Raw genomic sequence first — 14,122 nt, forward strand, 5'->3', positions numbered from 1 at the left:
AAGACTTTAAAAAAAGCACATCAGTGTCCCAAATATATATCTTGTGTTTGCACATTCTTAGTAGTAAATACATTCAACTAGTTGGTACTGTATGTCTGAAGTACCTAGTAAGGTAACTATCTATTAGATCTAGGTAATATTAGTCTTGCTGTTCAGCATATGAAGGTTTTCTACTTCACACTTAACTGGATTAAATATAGCTGTTCTTTATCCTTCATAAATGCATTTTGCAAATAAATTTGGGGTGGGTTTAAGGCTGTTAAAATATTTGTCAGATATACCAGTAGTGGTGAAACATAAAATCCTGAGCAATACTTGGGCCATTTCTTTTAGCAGCAGTTTGTTTGTCCTGTCTCCATTTTTTTATTTCTTCCCAAGTGCCTCCACGTGCCAAGGTCTGTGGAGCCCTGCAGGGAACTAGGTCAGAGACTTGTCTTGGTTAAAAATAACCCCTCGAAAGAAGGATCTTTGTCAGTTCTGTCTTGTTGCTACTATACAGTGCCGTAAACAACTGTCGCATCTCAGAAGCTACCTGTCAAGTGAGATTTTTCTGCAGAAAACTGCAAAATTCTTGATTAATAACTGATCAATATTTCTTTGTGTAGACGATGGTGGGTGAGAGAGTAGTTACAGAACTGTCAGCCTGGAGGACAGTGGTCTGCAGTTAGTGAAATACATCCACTTCAGTGGAGTTGCAGGAATTGATCTACTAACAGATGGCTACTGAGCGGTGAAGGTAATGAATTGTGAGGAAAGATATATTCAATTTAGGAAAAAAACAGGATGGAGATTTTTATGGGTTTTCTACATATAGTGATGGTAATCTTTTTCTGCTGGAATATACATTCCCGAGAAATATTTTTTCAACTGCCTTGATACCAAATTACATTGCCCTGGAAAGTTGCGGTTAATTTTTACTGTAGCTGAGACGAGTGGATTCCTGACTTCAGAAGAGCACCTTTGTATGAATCACGTCTTGGTACCCAGTATGAATCTTTTGCGCAGTAAACACATATAGACACCATATGGCATTTTCTGCTTAATATTTATCTGCAAAGAGCTTTAGGTTTCTTATCAATGAATGACTGCAAATGGGATACAGAAGTAATGTTATTGACATAATGTTTTTCATCTTAAACTGAGACTGAAAATAAATCTCTAATCATAGTTACATTTCATTAAATTACCTGAAAACAGGATACGGGTTATTCTTTCTACTTTTCCTCAACTTTTTACTCTGAAATAGACCCTCAGTTTCTTTTTCAGTGTATTGCTTGTTTTTCATTAAAACATTATGGTCAGTATGCACAGCGAAACTGGAAAATTGCGTAAAAAGTACTGAAGCAAAAATGTGTCAATATGGTCTGCTTTAACTTTAGTTTTCAGACTTATGTGAAAACTTGTCTTGCAATTCTGGTGCATGGTTCATATGATATAATTCCTGATCCTTGCTTTATTTAAACACAGGAGAAAACTTTCTGCAAGGGTGATTGAACAAGGGAAGAGGTGGACTCTGTAGAGTCTCTTTTTATATCCTTGGATGTACTCAGAACCCAGCTGTACATGGCCCTAAGCAAAACGCTGTAGCTTTGAGCCAAGGTGATTGGTCTGGGTGATGTCCAGAGGCTGTCTCCAAGCTCAGCTATTCTGTGGTTCTAGGCAAGGCTTCTTTGTGCGTATAATTCTCAAAAAAAATAAAGCTTTGTACCAATAATTGGACTACTAGAATACCTCAAATTAAGAATCTGCTTATAAAATTGAGATGAAAATGTGTATTTGGGATCCCAGTTCTGCTTCTTTCTTAATATCAGTATGTGATTTATGTATACAAATACAAAGTTATTATTTGTGTAGTGTATATTTTTAGTAGATAGTAAACTTAACATCCTAGTTTAGTTGATGTGATACAGAAACCCAGCAATGAGCTCGTTCATTCCCTCTCCATCCACTGTTTGTGTTGTCACTGTCAATCTTGAAAAGTTGCCTCAGTCTTGCTCCTTATAACTTTCTTCAATGGAATGGTTAGTATTTTAGTAAATCTCTCCAAGCAGCTGAAAGATGTTTTTAAATCTTTTCTGCATAGGTGGCATGTATCTTACTGCCTTTATTCCTTACCCTTGAAGAAGTTATAAATGGTTGTACTTTTATGTACACAGTATTTGCAGATTGTGGGCTTGATTTGCCTTGCAAAAACAGCCTAAGGGCTAGGGAGTGTGATAATCTTGAAGACTTTTCGAGAAAACTTGTCTGATTTGCGAAAAGTACATTTTAACACATTTGATAGAGATGTGATTTGTTCTGCTTTACTTGGAATTTTAGAACTTCTAGGTTGTTTTTTTTTTGTTAACAAACATCTCCAAGTCCAAGGACTTCTTATGTTATTATCCGTAAAAGTTCTAGAAGATAAGTGCTTGGAAAGACATTCTTTGTCAACCTACCATTTCCTATATATGTCTGATCTGTGCCAACTCCTAATCACAGAATCACAGGGGTTGGAAGGGACCTCCAGAGATCATTGAGTCCAACCCCCCTGCCAAAGCAGGATCCCTACACCAGGTCGCACAAGTAGGTGTCCAGGTGGGTCTTGAATATCTCCAGAGAAGGAGACTCCACAACCTCCCTGGGCAGCCTGTTCCAGTGCTCCGTCACCTCACTGTAAAGAAGTTCTTGTGCACATTGGTGCGGAACTTCCTATGCTACACTTTCTGGCCATTTCCCCTTGTCCTGTCCTCACATACTGCTGAAGAGTCTGGCCTCGCCACTCTGCCCCCCACACCTTAGATATTTATAGACCTGGATCAGGTCCCCTCTCAGTCATCTTTTCTCAAGGCTGAACAGACCCAGTTCACTTAGCCTTTCTTCACAGGGGAGATGCTCCAGGCCCTTCACCATCTTTGTGGCCCTCTGCTGGACTCTTTCCAAGAGATCCCTGTCTTTTTTGTATTGGAGAGCCCAGTACAATGCTACTAATCCTAATGCTAATGATGTTAGTGTTATTTCTTTGCAGTGTGGATAAGGACTGTGTGTGCAATTTTATAATTAAAAAAAACCAATACTTTTTTTTTGTGTCAACAGTTTCAAGTAGTTCTGGAGCTTTAAAAAGTTGTCACCACTAATTTGCTTAATTGCAACAGCGCCGTGTCAGGATCTTCCTACCTAAGAAGATGAAAACAATAATAGAACACTTTGTCTTGAAGATGACTTTGCATTCCTTGGAGTGTTTTAGGAAAATCCTTATCCTCTATAGTCCTTAGAAGATGGAATTCCTAAAAATAAAACAAATCTCAGAAGCAATCCCTTGATTTATTTTTTTCCTGTCAGTATAGCTTACTGCCTGTTGAGTATTTAAATCCTCCTTTGAGGAGATTATAGGTAGACTGTTTGGGTTTGTTCAAGCGTATTGTCAGTGAGCTCAGGGGTCTTCAGCAGATCTTTGCATTTAATGATTTTACCCAACCATCAGTCATGTGTCTGATTGGGTTATAATCTTTTTGAAAGGGAGGTCTTCTTTGGCTTTCTTTGAGAGAATTTGACAGCTCCTTCTTCAGCAGCGTGAGGGCATTCCATTTTTTCAGCGTTTTTCAGTTTTCATGATATTTAAATGTATTCTCCTACACTTCTCTCCTTTGAATTCATGCTTGTCTTTCCTCTCTAATGCTTACTGCCATTGTAGCTTAATTATTAATCCAGTCTTCAGCTGAAGTGTTTTTCTTCAACCTGGCAATACTAAGCTGCTCCAAAGACAACTGTTTCTAGTCCAGCACTGACTTTGAACTGCCAAAAGCCAATACTACCCAATGATTGCATAGGCTCCAAATACCTGTGTCACTGCTTCCTGTCATAAAAAGCTTTTCCAGATTCTGCTCAGTTATTCATCTGTTAATGTTAGATCACAGGATCAACGAGCTTTTTTTAGGTATAGTCAAGTACATGGGTAATCATCAGTCTTCCAAAATATGCTTTAAAAAAAAACCAAAACAATACTTTATTATTGTACTGGTTTTGTTTGTGCTATCTCTTACTGAAACTCTGCTGCTTTAATTCAGCCAGTTATTTAAACATAGTGTTTTTTCAGCCTTTGGCTAAGTATGGGCAATTTCCATAGTTAATTCCTCAAAGTTTTTATTCTTTGAGCTCTCACCTGTCAGTTTACTGTAATTAGTTTCCATATGAAATTTCTGGTAGTCTAATGTGTTCTGACACTAGTGTTGTGTAGGGTTGTGTATTGAAATACAAACTGTTTTCTTTTAATTAATGAACCTTAAAAAAATCTGTTGACTTCTGTCCAGACATCACACTGTGTGAATGCCACATTGGGAAAACAGAAATAACACAGGTGTTGTAGGACAATGTGTGAAGCAGATGTATCCATGTTAATTAATGCTGCTAGCTTCTGTCCAGAAGGATTTTATAAGCTCTATGCAGAGCAATAGACCTCCTGATCCTCCAGGAACTGCTTTGGAACTGAGTCTTTGTCAACTTCCCAGTCCTTTCTGTAACAGGCTTCACAACAACTTTCATGAGGTCCTAGAATCTTGATGTATGGTAAGGAAATACCCAAGAAACCTTTTTTGGGGCCTTTTGCAACTCTGCTTTAGTTAATAAACCTGTGCTTGATTGCACAATGATTGAAGTCTTTTCTGTTTCAGCAGTGGTGCAGCATACAGTCAAACTCCTTATGGACCTCGTGGTTCATTTTCTGCTATGTGAAAATATTGACTGTTTTTCAGGTTTGCCAACAAAAAGTAACTGTGAGCTCATCTGTCCTTCAGAACTGTTTCTGATGAGAGCAGGGAGTTCTTTCTGGGCAACTTTCTTTAAGCCTACTAAATGTTCATTCCAGTAGTTAGGAAACTGAGAAGATACATCAAGAGACTAGATTTGCTAAACTGAGAACGTGACTGTGCTGAGATGTGAAGGGTGAGGGGGGTGTTAGTGCCACTTGATGTAGGTGATGCTGAGATTCTCAGTGCTTTCTCTGAATTATCATCACAGTCATCTTACAGGCTTTTGATCCTGGGAATGGTTTCAAAAGAAGAAACTTGTAGTAGTGTAAGAAGATGAATGTCTCAAAAAATATCAAGTATCACTGGGGTTTGAAGGGACCTTTGGAGATCATCTAGCCCAACCCCTCTGCTAAAGCAGGTTCTCTAGAGTAGCTTGGTTACATATCAAGTTTGTAGGACCAGATGATTCCAAAAATACTGTGAGAGCAAGTGAATGTCATTGCAAGCCTGCTTTATCTTTGAACTGTTGTAAAGATTAGAGGGCCTCAATGACTGAAAAAAGATAGGTTGCAGCCATCTTCAGGAGGAGCAAGGGTTCAGGGAACTTCATTCTGATCAGCTACACTTTAGTCCTTGGGAAAATTATGGAACGAGTCCACTTGGAAGCCATTTCTCAGAACAGGAAGGGAAAAGTAGTGACTGGGATTGGCAAGTGTGGATTCACCAAGGATATTTGTCAAGCAAATGGCCTGCAGTGGTGGAAAGAATAGAACTGGGTGAGGGGAGAAGAGCACTAATGTCATTTGCCTTGACTTCGGCAAGGCTTTCATGATGGTGTCCAACAGGATCATTGTATCTTGTTTGAATCATTACAGTCTAGATGAGACTGCTCTATGTGCTAAAGAGTCTGAATTATTGAACTTAGTTGGATTTGGGATGTGTCATCTTCAATATCTTGCCAGCGACTTTCAGAAGCAGGAATGCACCCGTATCAAATTTGCAGGCCCCTGAGTTTGGGGGAGTGCAGCAGCATGTTTGAATACACAGCTGCCACTGGGAGGGACCAATATTTGTATAATATCATAACAAAAGATACAGGATCGCCTTTGCATTACATAGCACAAAGGGAAGAAAGGAATAGGGTAACTTCATTTTTGTGCTGTATTGTTTAAATTAATTAGAACATATGGTGTCCTTATTTGAAGAACCTGAAGTTCTGCATTCTCTGCCTGTCCTGGTGTATGTGTGTTTTGGAAGGGACCTTTAAAGGCCCATGAGACCAACTCTCCTGCAATAAAGAGGGATATCTCCAGCTAGATGAGGCTGCTCAGAGACCTGTCCACCTGACTCTGAGTATCACCAAGGGCATCAGATCTCCCTAGAGCCTTCTCCAAGCTAAACAGCTCCAGCTCTCAGCTTGTCCTTGTAGAGATGTTCCACACCAGGATCATTTTTGCAGCCCTCCTCTGGATGCATTACAATAGGTCTGTCTCTCTCTTGTTCTGTGAATTCCACATCTGGATGCAGTACCTCTGGTGAAATCTCTCCAGCACAGAGCAGAGGGGCAGGATTACCTTCCTTAACCTGCTGGCCACGCCTCTTTTGATGCAGCCCAGGATATGGTTGGATTTCTGGACTGTGAGGGCACATTGCTGGCTCACATCCAACCTGCCATTTACCAGTACCTCTAAGTCACTTTCAGTGGGGCTGTGCTCAATTTTCTTGACTGCCTGCTTTCTGGGATAGTGGGGGATGTTGTGACCCAGGTGCCCTTGTTTTTTGGGTTTTTTTAGTCTCATGATGTTCTCCTGGACCCACAGCTGGGGCCTGTCTGGGTCTCTCTGAATGAAAAATACTGTGAATGGTGGTAAATACTCCCTTGTGTTCTGAATGAATGCTTTACAGGTTAACCTTACAAGTTAGAAGTCGAGCTATTTCAAACATATCAGAATAGGATAGAAGATAGCGTTTGAAATTATGAACATTCGTTCACTTTTTATAAATTCTAACAGTTAGGGAAATTTTCAGGCAGAAATAAGGGGCAGGACCGTTTCTCTGATATGATCAGTAATATGCTTTTCAATTTTGTATGGCGATTACTTGAAAATCCTCATTTAGTTTCTGAATTACATCTAGCAATCGGCATAATGTTAAAAATGTTGAATGTTCTTAAAAGTAGATTTTCTTTTTCTGTAGTGGTTGCTTAAGAAACAAAGACAGTATAGCTGCTAATAGAATAGTTAGTGGTGAAGTAGGATTCTTATGGGCTTTCTAGTTGTGTGGGGTTTTTGGAATTTGCTTTTTCTGAAGACCCTTGGGAGCTAGCATGTTCTGTTCTTTTCCATCAAATGTGTAGAACCTCTACAAAGAGGTGAAAGAAAAGGGAAAAAAAAAGAAAATTGAAGGAAACTTCAGTTTTAGACTTGGAACTTTTGCTGGCTGTGAAGAATATCATATGCTTTAAGTCTTGCCATCTACTGTATAGGTCCATATAAAGTTGTTACGGTCATTTAATGCAAGATCTACTGCTTTTGAATGCATGGAATTGCCTCTTTAGAGCAATTTGTATTTTTAAGTTTCCTCATAGAAGTAACTGTGTTTCATTGCAGATTATGGAGCTCTGTGGTGCAACAAGACTTGGCTATTTTGGAAGAAGTCAATTTTATATTGCTTTGAAACTCGTTGCTGTGGCCCAGTCAGGTCTCCCTCTAAGAGTGGAAAGCTTAAATACAGGTAAAGCAAAGGAGGGAGAATGGGTTGGTTTTGAGTTGTACTTCGCTTACAGATTCTGGGAGATCAGTCTTGTAAATTAATGTGGTTTATCTTTCTGTACACGTTGATAATCTAAAAATACCAGTTGTGGGGAGACTGAGGCAGTCTATTCTTAAGTGGTAAATGTAAGATGAAGTACCTTACCTCCTATTCATTGAGGTAAGTACTGTTATCGTGGGCCAAGTGGACAAATTCTACTGGCTATTGTGTTAAGTACAAGTTAATTCTGTAGACAATTATGTGATAACTTGTGCGCTGTACCCACTGAATAAAGTATTAATTGGAGCAATGAGAATTTGAAGGAGAAGGGGAATGTAATATTTGCATAGTTTTGTGCATACTGAGTTTTTGGAACCTTGATAGTAACAAATGCAAACTTTCCTTTTCCAAAGCTACATTCCTTTGTGCTTGCTCTGAGTTTTTTCCCAAATATCAAGATTAATAGCTTAAGATTTTTTAATTAAAAAAACCTCATCTGTAAAAAGTTCCTTTGTCAAACAGAACAGCTGTTGTTTTCTCAAGATCAGGTATGATGTGGGTAATAGGAATAGGAGAGACTCATTTTAGGATGAACGTTCAGAGCAGCACAAAGAGCCTTGAGACTCTGCTGTAGCTTTCTGAGTGATGTAAGCAAATTCATGTGTCCGTGTTGCTATGTGAGATGAAAAGAGGTTTAGGAAGGTGATGTGCAGGGTTTAAGCCACAGCAGCCTTTTGCAGCAAGTACACAACTCTCAGGTTTTAGTTTTCAAAAGCAGCTTTGAATTTGGGTGATTACTGTAGTAGATCTTACTGCAGAATTCATTTTATGGTAGAATTTGTGTATGCTGATAATATTAAAAGCTCCTAAACTTTCTTTTATTCTGAAGAATATAGATTAAGCCAAGTAAGAATACAGTAAAAACAATCTAACAGCTTTGTCAAATACTTCAGTCCTATGAAGGAGTAAAGAATCATGACGTGCTTTACAGTTATGTTTATTATAGGCTTCTACAAACAGTTTATACTACATCTATGTTTCTTGTAGCTTTTTGGAAAAGTGCATGGTTTTATTCAACACTTTGCTAGTATTGAAGTTCCTTTCTGCTCATAAATCACCATGCTTATAAGTTGTTTCACTGGTTCTTGAGCTGAATGTTCCAAAGTTCTAAAGCTTTGGCAAATTATAGCAGAATGCCCGAGAATCAGCGAGTTGGAAAAGGGACCTTCAGTTCCTAATATTTGATAAAACGAACTTGATTAACAATGGTGGGGTTTCTCATCAAACACCCATGAAAGAAGGCAAATACTACAATCTCCGTATGTTTCAGTGCTTTTGTGTGCTTGATTTATTTTAATATAAGGTACCTTAACTGAGGTTTTTTAATACAAAAAAAAAAAAGCTTGGATTGTATCAGAAGAAATTTGAAGGAAGGAATCAAAATGAAGTACAGAATTAATTCCAAAAAAATGAAAATTGGAATTTGTGATGGAATACGTTTCCTTGATTTATTGCAGAGCTAGAAATACTTGTCATGTTTTCTAGACTTCTAGGAGTAATTTTCTGTAGCTCGTTCCAAACCTACTAAATACAACAAGTATAATCGACAGAACATTTATTTTTACCCTAGCTGTTTTTAGCTTTGGTTGTCTGTTGCCTTGGTTGCAGTGGTTCTAGTCTTCTCTATGAAGTCCCTGTGCCTAGAGTTAGTTCAAGAAATTTTGCTGCAGCTACTAAATAGCTAAAATATAGCAGGCTGAAAAATTCATAATGATTCTGAGCTTGGGTTATCTTCCTTTGAGAATTGTGGTTCAGTAGGCTCGTCAGCAGGGTTCTATCCACAGTCCATCTGCAGGAAGGCTTGAAGAGGAATTGTTAGAGCCATCCTTCATGCTCTTCTTCTCTTCAAAGTGAAATATTTAAAGATTTTACTTCAAGACAACTTTTTATTTCTGTATAATATGCATATTTTTTATTCAGTGGTTGTCTTAAATATTTTTCACTATTCTATGTTTTCTCTCCCCTTCCCATTCCTTTTGCTCTTTGCTTCCGGCGTTCCTCCTCAGAAGGCAGGAGGCTGGTTTTATGTGAATTGCTAAGTGCAGACTACAGTCGAATTTGGGATCCAAAGTCCATTTAACATAATTACTATCCAGTTGATTTTCAATTAACCAAGTGCTTTTATAATTACACAGATGTAGTTTTCTAAAAATACTGGCTTTAAATATTATACTACAAGCTTCTAAGTCTGGCTGCTTTGTTTGTTTGCTTTTTTTTGCTATCCTAGCAAATTTTCCTTCCAGTAAGCTAAAAATTGAGACATTAATGAGTAGTATCTGTTCAGAAGTAACGTTTGTTTTCTAAGTATAGATTGCTGGTTTTGGTGGAAGAAAATGTTAATAAAAATGCGGGTTTGAGGAAATACAGGGAACTTTCATACATTTTTCTAATTTAATATCATATTTCCATTAATAACTACTGTAGCATTTATAATTCAAGCATTTCTGAATTATAACAAATGTAATGTTAAAATGTGATTTTCTGCTGTTATGGGGAAAAATTAGAAGAGAAGTAAAAAATTGCATTTTTTTCAGTTGCCATGTAAAAGTTTAGTAGTATAGTAAGAACAAACCTGTATTATCGAATCTTGTTTTAAAAGATGACAATGCTGTGTTTTCTGTTCATGGTGAGCTTTGGATGTTATTTTGTGAGATAGTGCTAAATACTTCATACCAAAACCTTATGTTGGAGCAACCAGTAGACTTGAAATAGAATTCCCTTGTATCAGAAGAAGTTCTAGTGTTCTATGTAATCTACATACAGCAATCCATGGAAGGGATTGAACTTGACCCATACTGTAAATTGCTTTTCCAAAACAGCAAAGATGAGTAATCTGTGTGGCAAATTCAGTTTGATTCACAGTGGACTAGTGAGAAATCTGGTTGGAATTCAGAAAAATGATACAAATCTTGCAGTGAGAAATAGAACACTTATATTATTGTAAACCATAAAGCTAAGGACCTTCTGGTTAGTTTTTTTTTTGGTAGAAAGTTTTTGTAGAAGGTTAGGTGTTCATTTAAAAAAAAGAAATTGATAGTGGAATGTTCCCAGTTGTATTCCATTAAAACAACTAGTTTAGCTTCTCATATAGAAGCTAAACTACACACACATGTTCAAGCATTATTTGCCATCTTTTTAATAAGGCTAAATTATATTGTCTACTATAAATGCAACTGTGACAGCAGCTCTCTAAAGATGATGGTGAACACTGCTATACTTTAGCATTTGTTTTGCTGATGAACCATTTTTTAATGAAAATAATCTAATTTTAAATACTTATATATAAATGATAAATATCTAGAAATGGCAGTTACTAAAAATATTTATTGCAAATCAAACTTCAGTAATGAATGTTGGTGTAACTCAGAAAAGAGCTAAGTCTAGATTGTATGATTGCTACTGCATTTTGTGCAAACATAGTGAAAAGTGATAAGTTTATGGAGCTATGTGAAATCTTGTATTAGAACTTGAGTAGCAGAATCATGAAGCATGATGAGGAAAAGGCGCTTGCTGTTTTCTGACTAAAAGGGACTAAAACTTTTCTTGTTGTCTAAGTAATTGAGGCACGCGTGAAATTTCAACTACAAAATGAAGTGCATATTTTATTTTTAAAATTCATACTTGTATATAGTAAATGGCCTGCTCTTTTTTTTTTTTCAAACAGTGAAGGATCTCCCTCTTCCCAGATTTGTTGTGTCAAAAAATGAACAAGAATCAAGACACACGGCCTTGTATTCTTCAGATGCTGATAACCCAGCTTCTTATTCGGGTGTGATTCCTCCTCCACCTGGCAGGGTACAAGTCAAAAAAGGCTCTGTGAGCCATGATGCAGTTCAGCAACGTACATCAAGTGATCAACAGGTAAATAAAAGATTAAATGGGACTCTGAACCACTAATCTGCTGCGTAGGTATCAGTCTGATAGTGTTTCTTAACTCTGTTACTTTCAATGTAGGTTCTTTAAAAAAAAAATAATAATAATAATTAAAAACATGTTCTGTGTGTGTATAAATAGTACATACACATCTGTAATATTTGCATGTAGGAGGTTTTTTTTAATGCATTCTTATGTTTGAAATATTGGTGATAATTGAGACAGGAAAAAAGAAGAAATGTGTAGGATAACTATCAATTTATAATCATTACAACACTATTGCCTAGCTTATCAGAGTTCACATCAGCTTCCTGGTCTTCACAACCGTGTTACTGAGTGCCATGGAAGACTGGATGTCTAGTCCTTCAACATGCTGTCATACCTTTAAACCTGAAATACTTTGTTTGGAAAAATCTCACAATGACTTCTCTCTGCCTTACATGCAGGATTTTGATTGTTAATTAGAGAAGGTGAGAGCCAGAAGTAACAGACGCACAGAAGTTTTTGTGTAGTTTTTCATTGTATTATAATGATGAGAAGACTGATTTCCTTTTGCTCACTGGTTCTCTCATGTTTAGCTACTTTGTCTTCAGGATATCTGAATAAAAGAAAACTGTACAGGCTTACAGCTTTGTGCTTCCTCACAATTCTTTATTGATTTAGTCTTTATGTTCTTTTTCCATGGGGAAATTTTTTTGTGACAGTCCTTTTTACCAAAGCAAGAATGCTACATTTGAATACTGTCTTTTGCTGGGAGTTTGTATCTGTGTGTAGCTGTTGAATGCCCTGGTTTGTTTTCTTTTTTTACACTATGGTATGCTCTTTCCTGGGCTGATTTTGTTGAGAATCAAAGAAACATTTGAAATGTTTCTTATATTCTCTAGGAGTCAAAGAATTCACTCATAAACATTTATTAATCTCTTTGGAGTAGTCCAGGCTAACCCAATTGAAAACCAAAACATAAATTGGCAGAGGCCATCCGTGATCAGTGTTGTCGCTTCCTTCCAAACTGGAAGTGGAGACAGTAATGGAATGAGCTCTTACAGTAGATCTGAAGATAGCTTGTTTTTGTTTGGCTTTGGGAAGGTGTGTTTGAAATACAGTTCTAGAGAGGTCTGTGATTCATTTATCTGATGATGGGATTTTAGGTTGATTGAAGTAATATTTGTATGCTTCTATCCATTTTTGAGTTCTAGTGACTGATTGAAATTTAATACAGGAATCTGTCCTGGTGTAACTTCAAAGTAACAAAGTCTAGTGTTTGGGATCTCCAAGTTCTGACAAAAGAGGACATGTATTCACAAAGGCGTATAAGGATCCAAATTTCAGTTTGCTGTCTTGGCTTGTTTAAGCAGCCTGGTATCTCTGTGCACAGTATTATCAAAATAAAGAAGCCCTGTGTACAAGTGCTTTGAGAGATCTATACCAGAAAATAGTCTCTTGAAGTAAATGTAGCTCCATACAGCCTTGAGTCCAACAGTTTTAAGTTGTATTCGTGGTTCAGAACATCAGGGAAGTACTGTCTGATTTTTGTACCCAGTTATAAAACTACATCTTCTGTTGTTGGTTCTTACATTTCTGACTGTATAATGAATCTGTTCAAGCTGCCTCATCTTGGTCTGACGTTTATTTTTGGGACATTATGTTAGAGTGGTACAGAGGATTTGAATCCCCTTAAACTGAAAATGGGATTGGTACCCCCCAGGTTTCTCACTTAACCATATAAATACTAATTGTTTGAGTGGTTGTTTTTTTTTTTACCCCAAATAGAATAATAAATGACTAGAGGACAATTTTTTTCCTAGAAATTGCTGATCAAGTTGTCTTTACCTGGAGATAATGCTTAGATTTGTTATATATAGAAGGAGGTCCAGATAATGTTACATCATCTTTTTCAAGATCAAAGTTTCTGAAGGTTGAGAAGTAAATTATAACACATCATTTTCCTAGACGTCACTTTTCTTTCTGGAGGAATTAAAGTGTCTTGAGATTATATACTTCACTTATAGAGCTTATCACTTACTTGTGAGATACTCTAGTAGTGACTCTGAAATTTGGTATTTTTTTTTCTTGAACTATATACTGGCTTTGGCAATATACCTGCCACTTCAAAGTGCTTTGATTTCATGGCTCTGACTAAAATATTAAGTGAAATCATGTACTGTCTTGGCCCTGATCTTTTAAAGGATGGTTACATTCATGTGCCATTTTCTATGTTGTGAAATGTCACACAGGTTAATATTTCAGATTTACAAGTAGCCTATGTAAAAGAATTTCACTTAGGGTGTTGTGTGCTGAATTATAGAAAACTTTTTTTCTTTATTGATACATTATTTTGACAGTGTTGTTATTATCAATGCATTATTTGGATCTTCACTCAGACACAGCAAGGTATCAGGAAATTGAAATCAAGTTCTGTTTCCAGACAGGAGCTACAAATGAGGTTTCTTTTACAGTAAGTACAGGGCAAATGCAGGAACATTGTTTTTTCTGTTGCTATTTCTGTGGTGAGTTTTTTAGTTTGTAATGGTGTTATGTAAATGGAGCACTAGTCTGAAGTTTCTGTCTTCTCTAATATTGCTGTATGCACAGTAGATGACAGAAGTCACACTCAGCTGTCATGAAAGCTACTGAATTGATTTTAAGAGTAAAGACAACTAATAAAAGAAACCTTTACTAACTAAATGGTGTGTTGACTGCACACCTTACTG

General features: G+C 37.0%; 1 protein-coding gene across 2 annotated transcripts in view; it reads left to right on the forward strand.

The window, feature by feature from the left end:
- Window positions 1–14,122, forward strand: part of REPS1 (RALBP1 associated Eps domain containing 1) — a 63,433-nt gene that overhangs the window by 11,128 nt on the left and 38,183 nt on the right. For both annotated transcript variants that reach the window (XM_031611175.2, XM_031611158.2), the window contains exons 2-3: window positions 7,337–7,460; window positions 11,203–11,399. In XM_031611175.2, the coding sequence (XP_031467035.2) occupies window positions 7,337–7,460; window positions 11,203–11,399 (321 nt within the window). The remainder of the gene's footprint in view (window positions 1–7,336; window positions 7,461–11,202; window positions 11,400–14,122) is intronic.

The sequence above is a fragment of the Phasianus colchicus genome, chromosome 2 (assembly GCF_987193195.1).
Source record: "Phasianus colchicus chromosome 2, bPhaCol1.hap1.1, whole genome shotgun sequence".
Taxonomy (NCBI): domain Eukaryota; kingdom Metazoa; phylum Chordata; class Aves; order Galliformes; family Phasianidae; genus Phasianus; species Phasianus colchicus.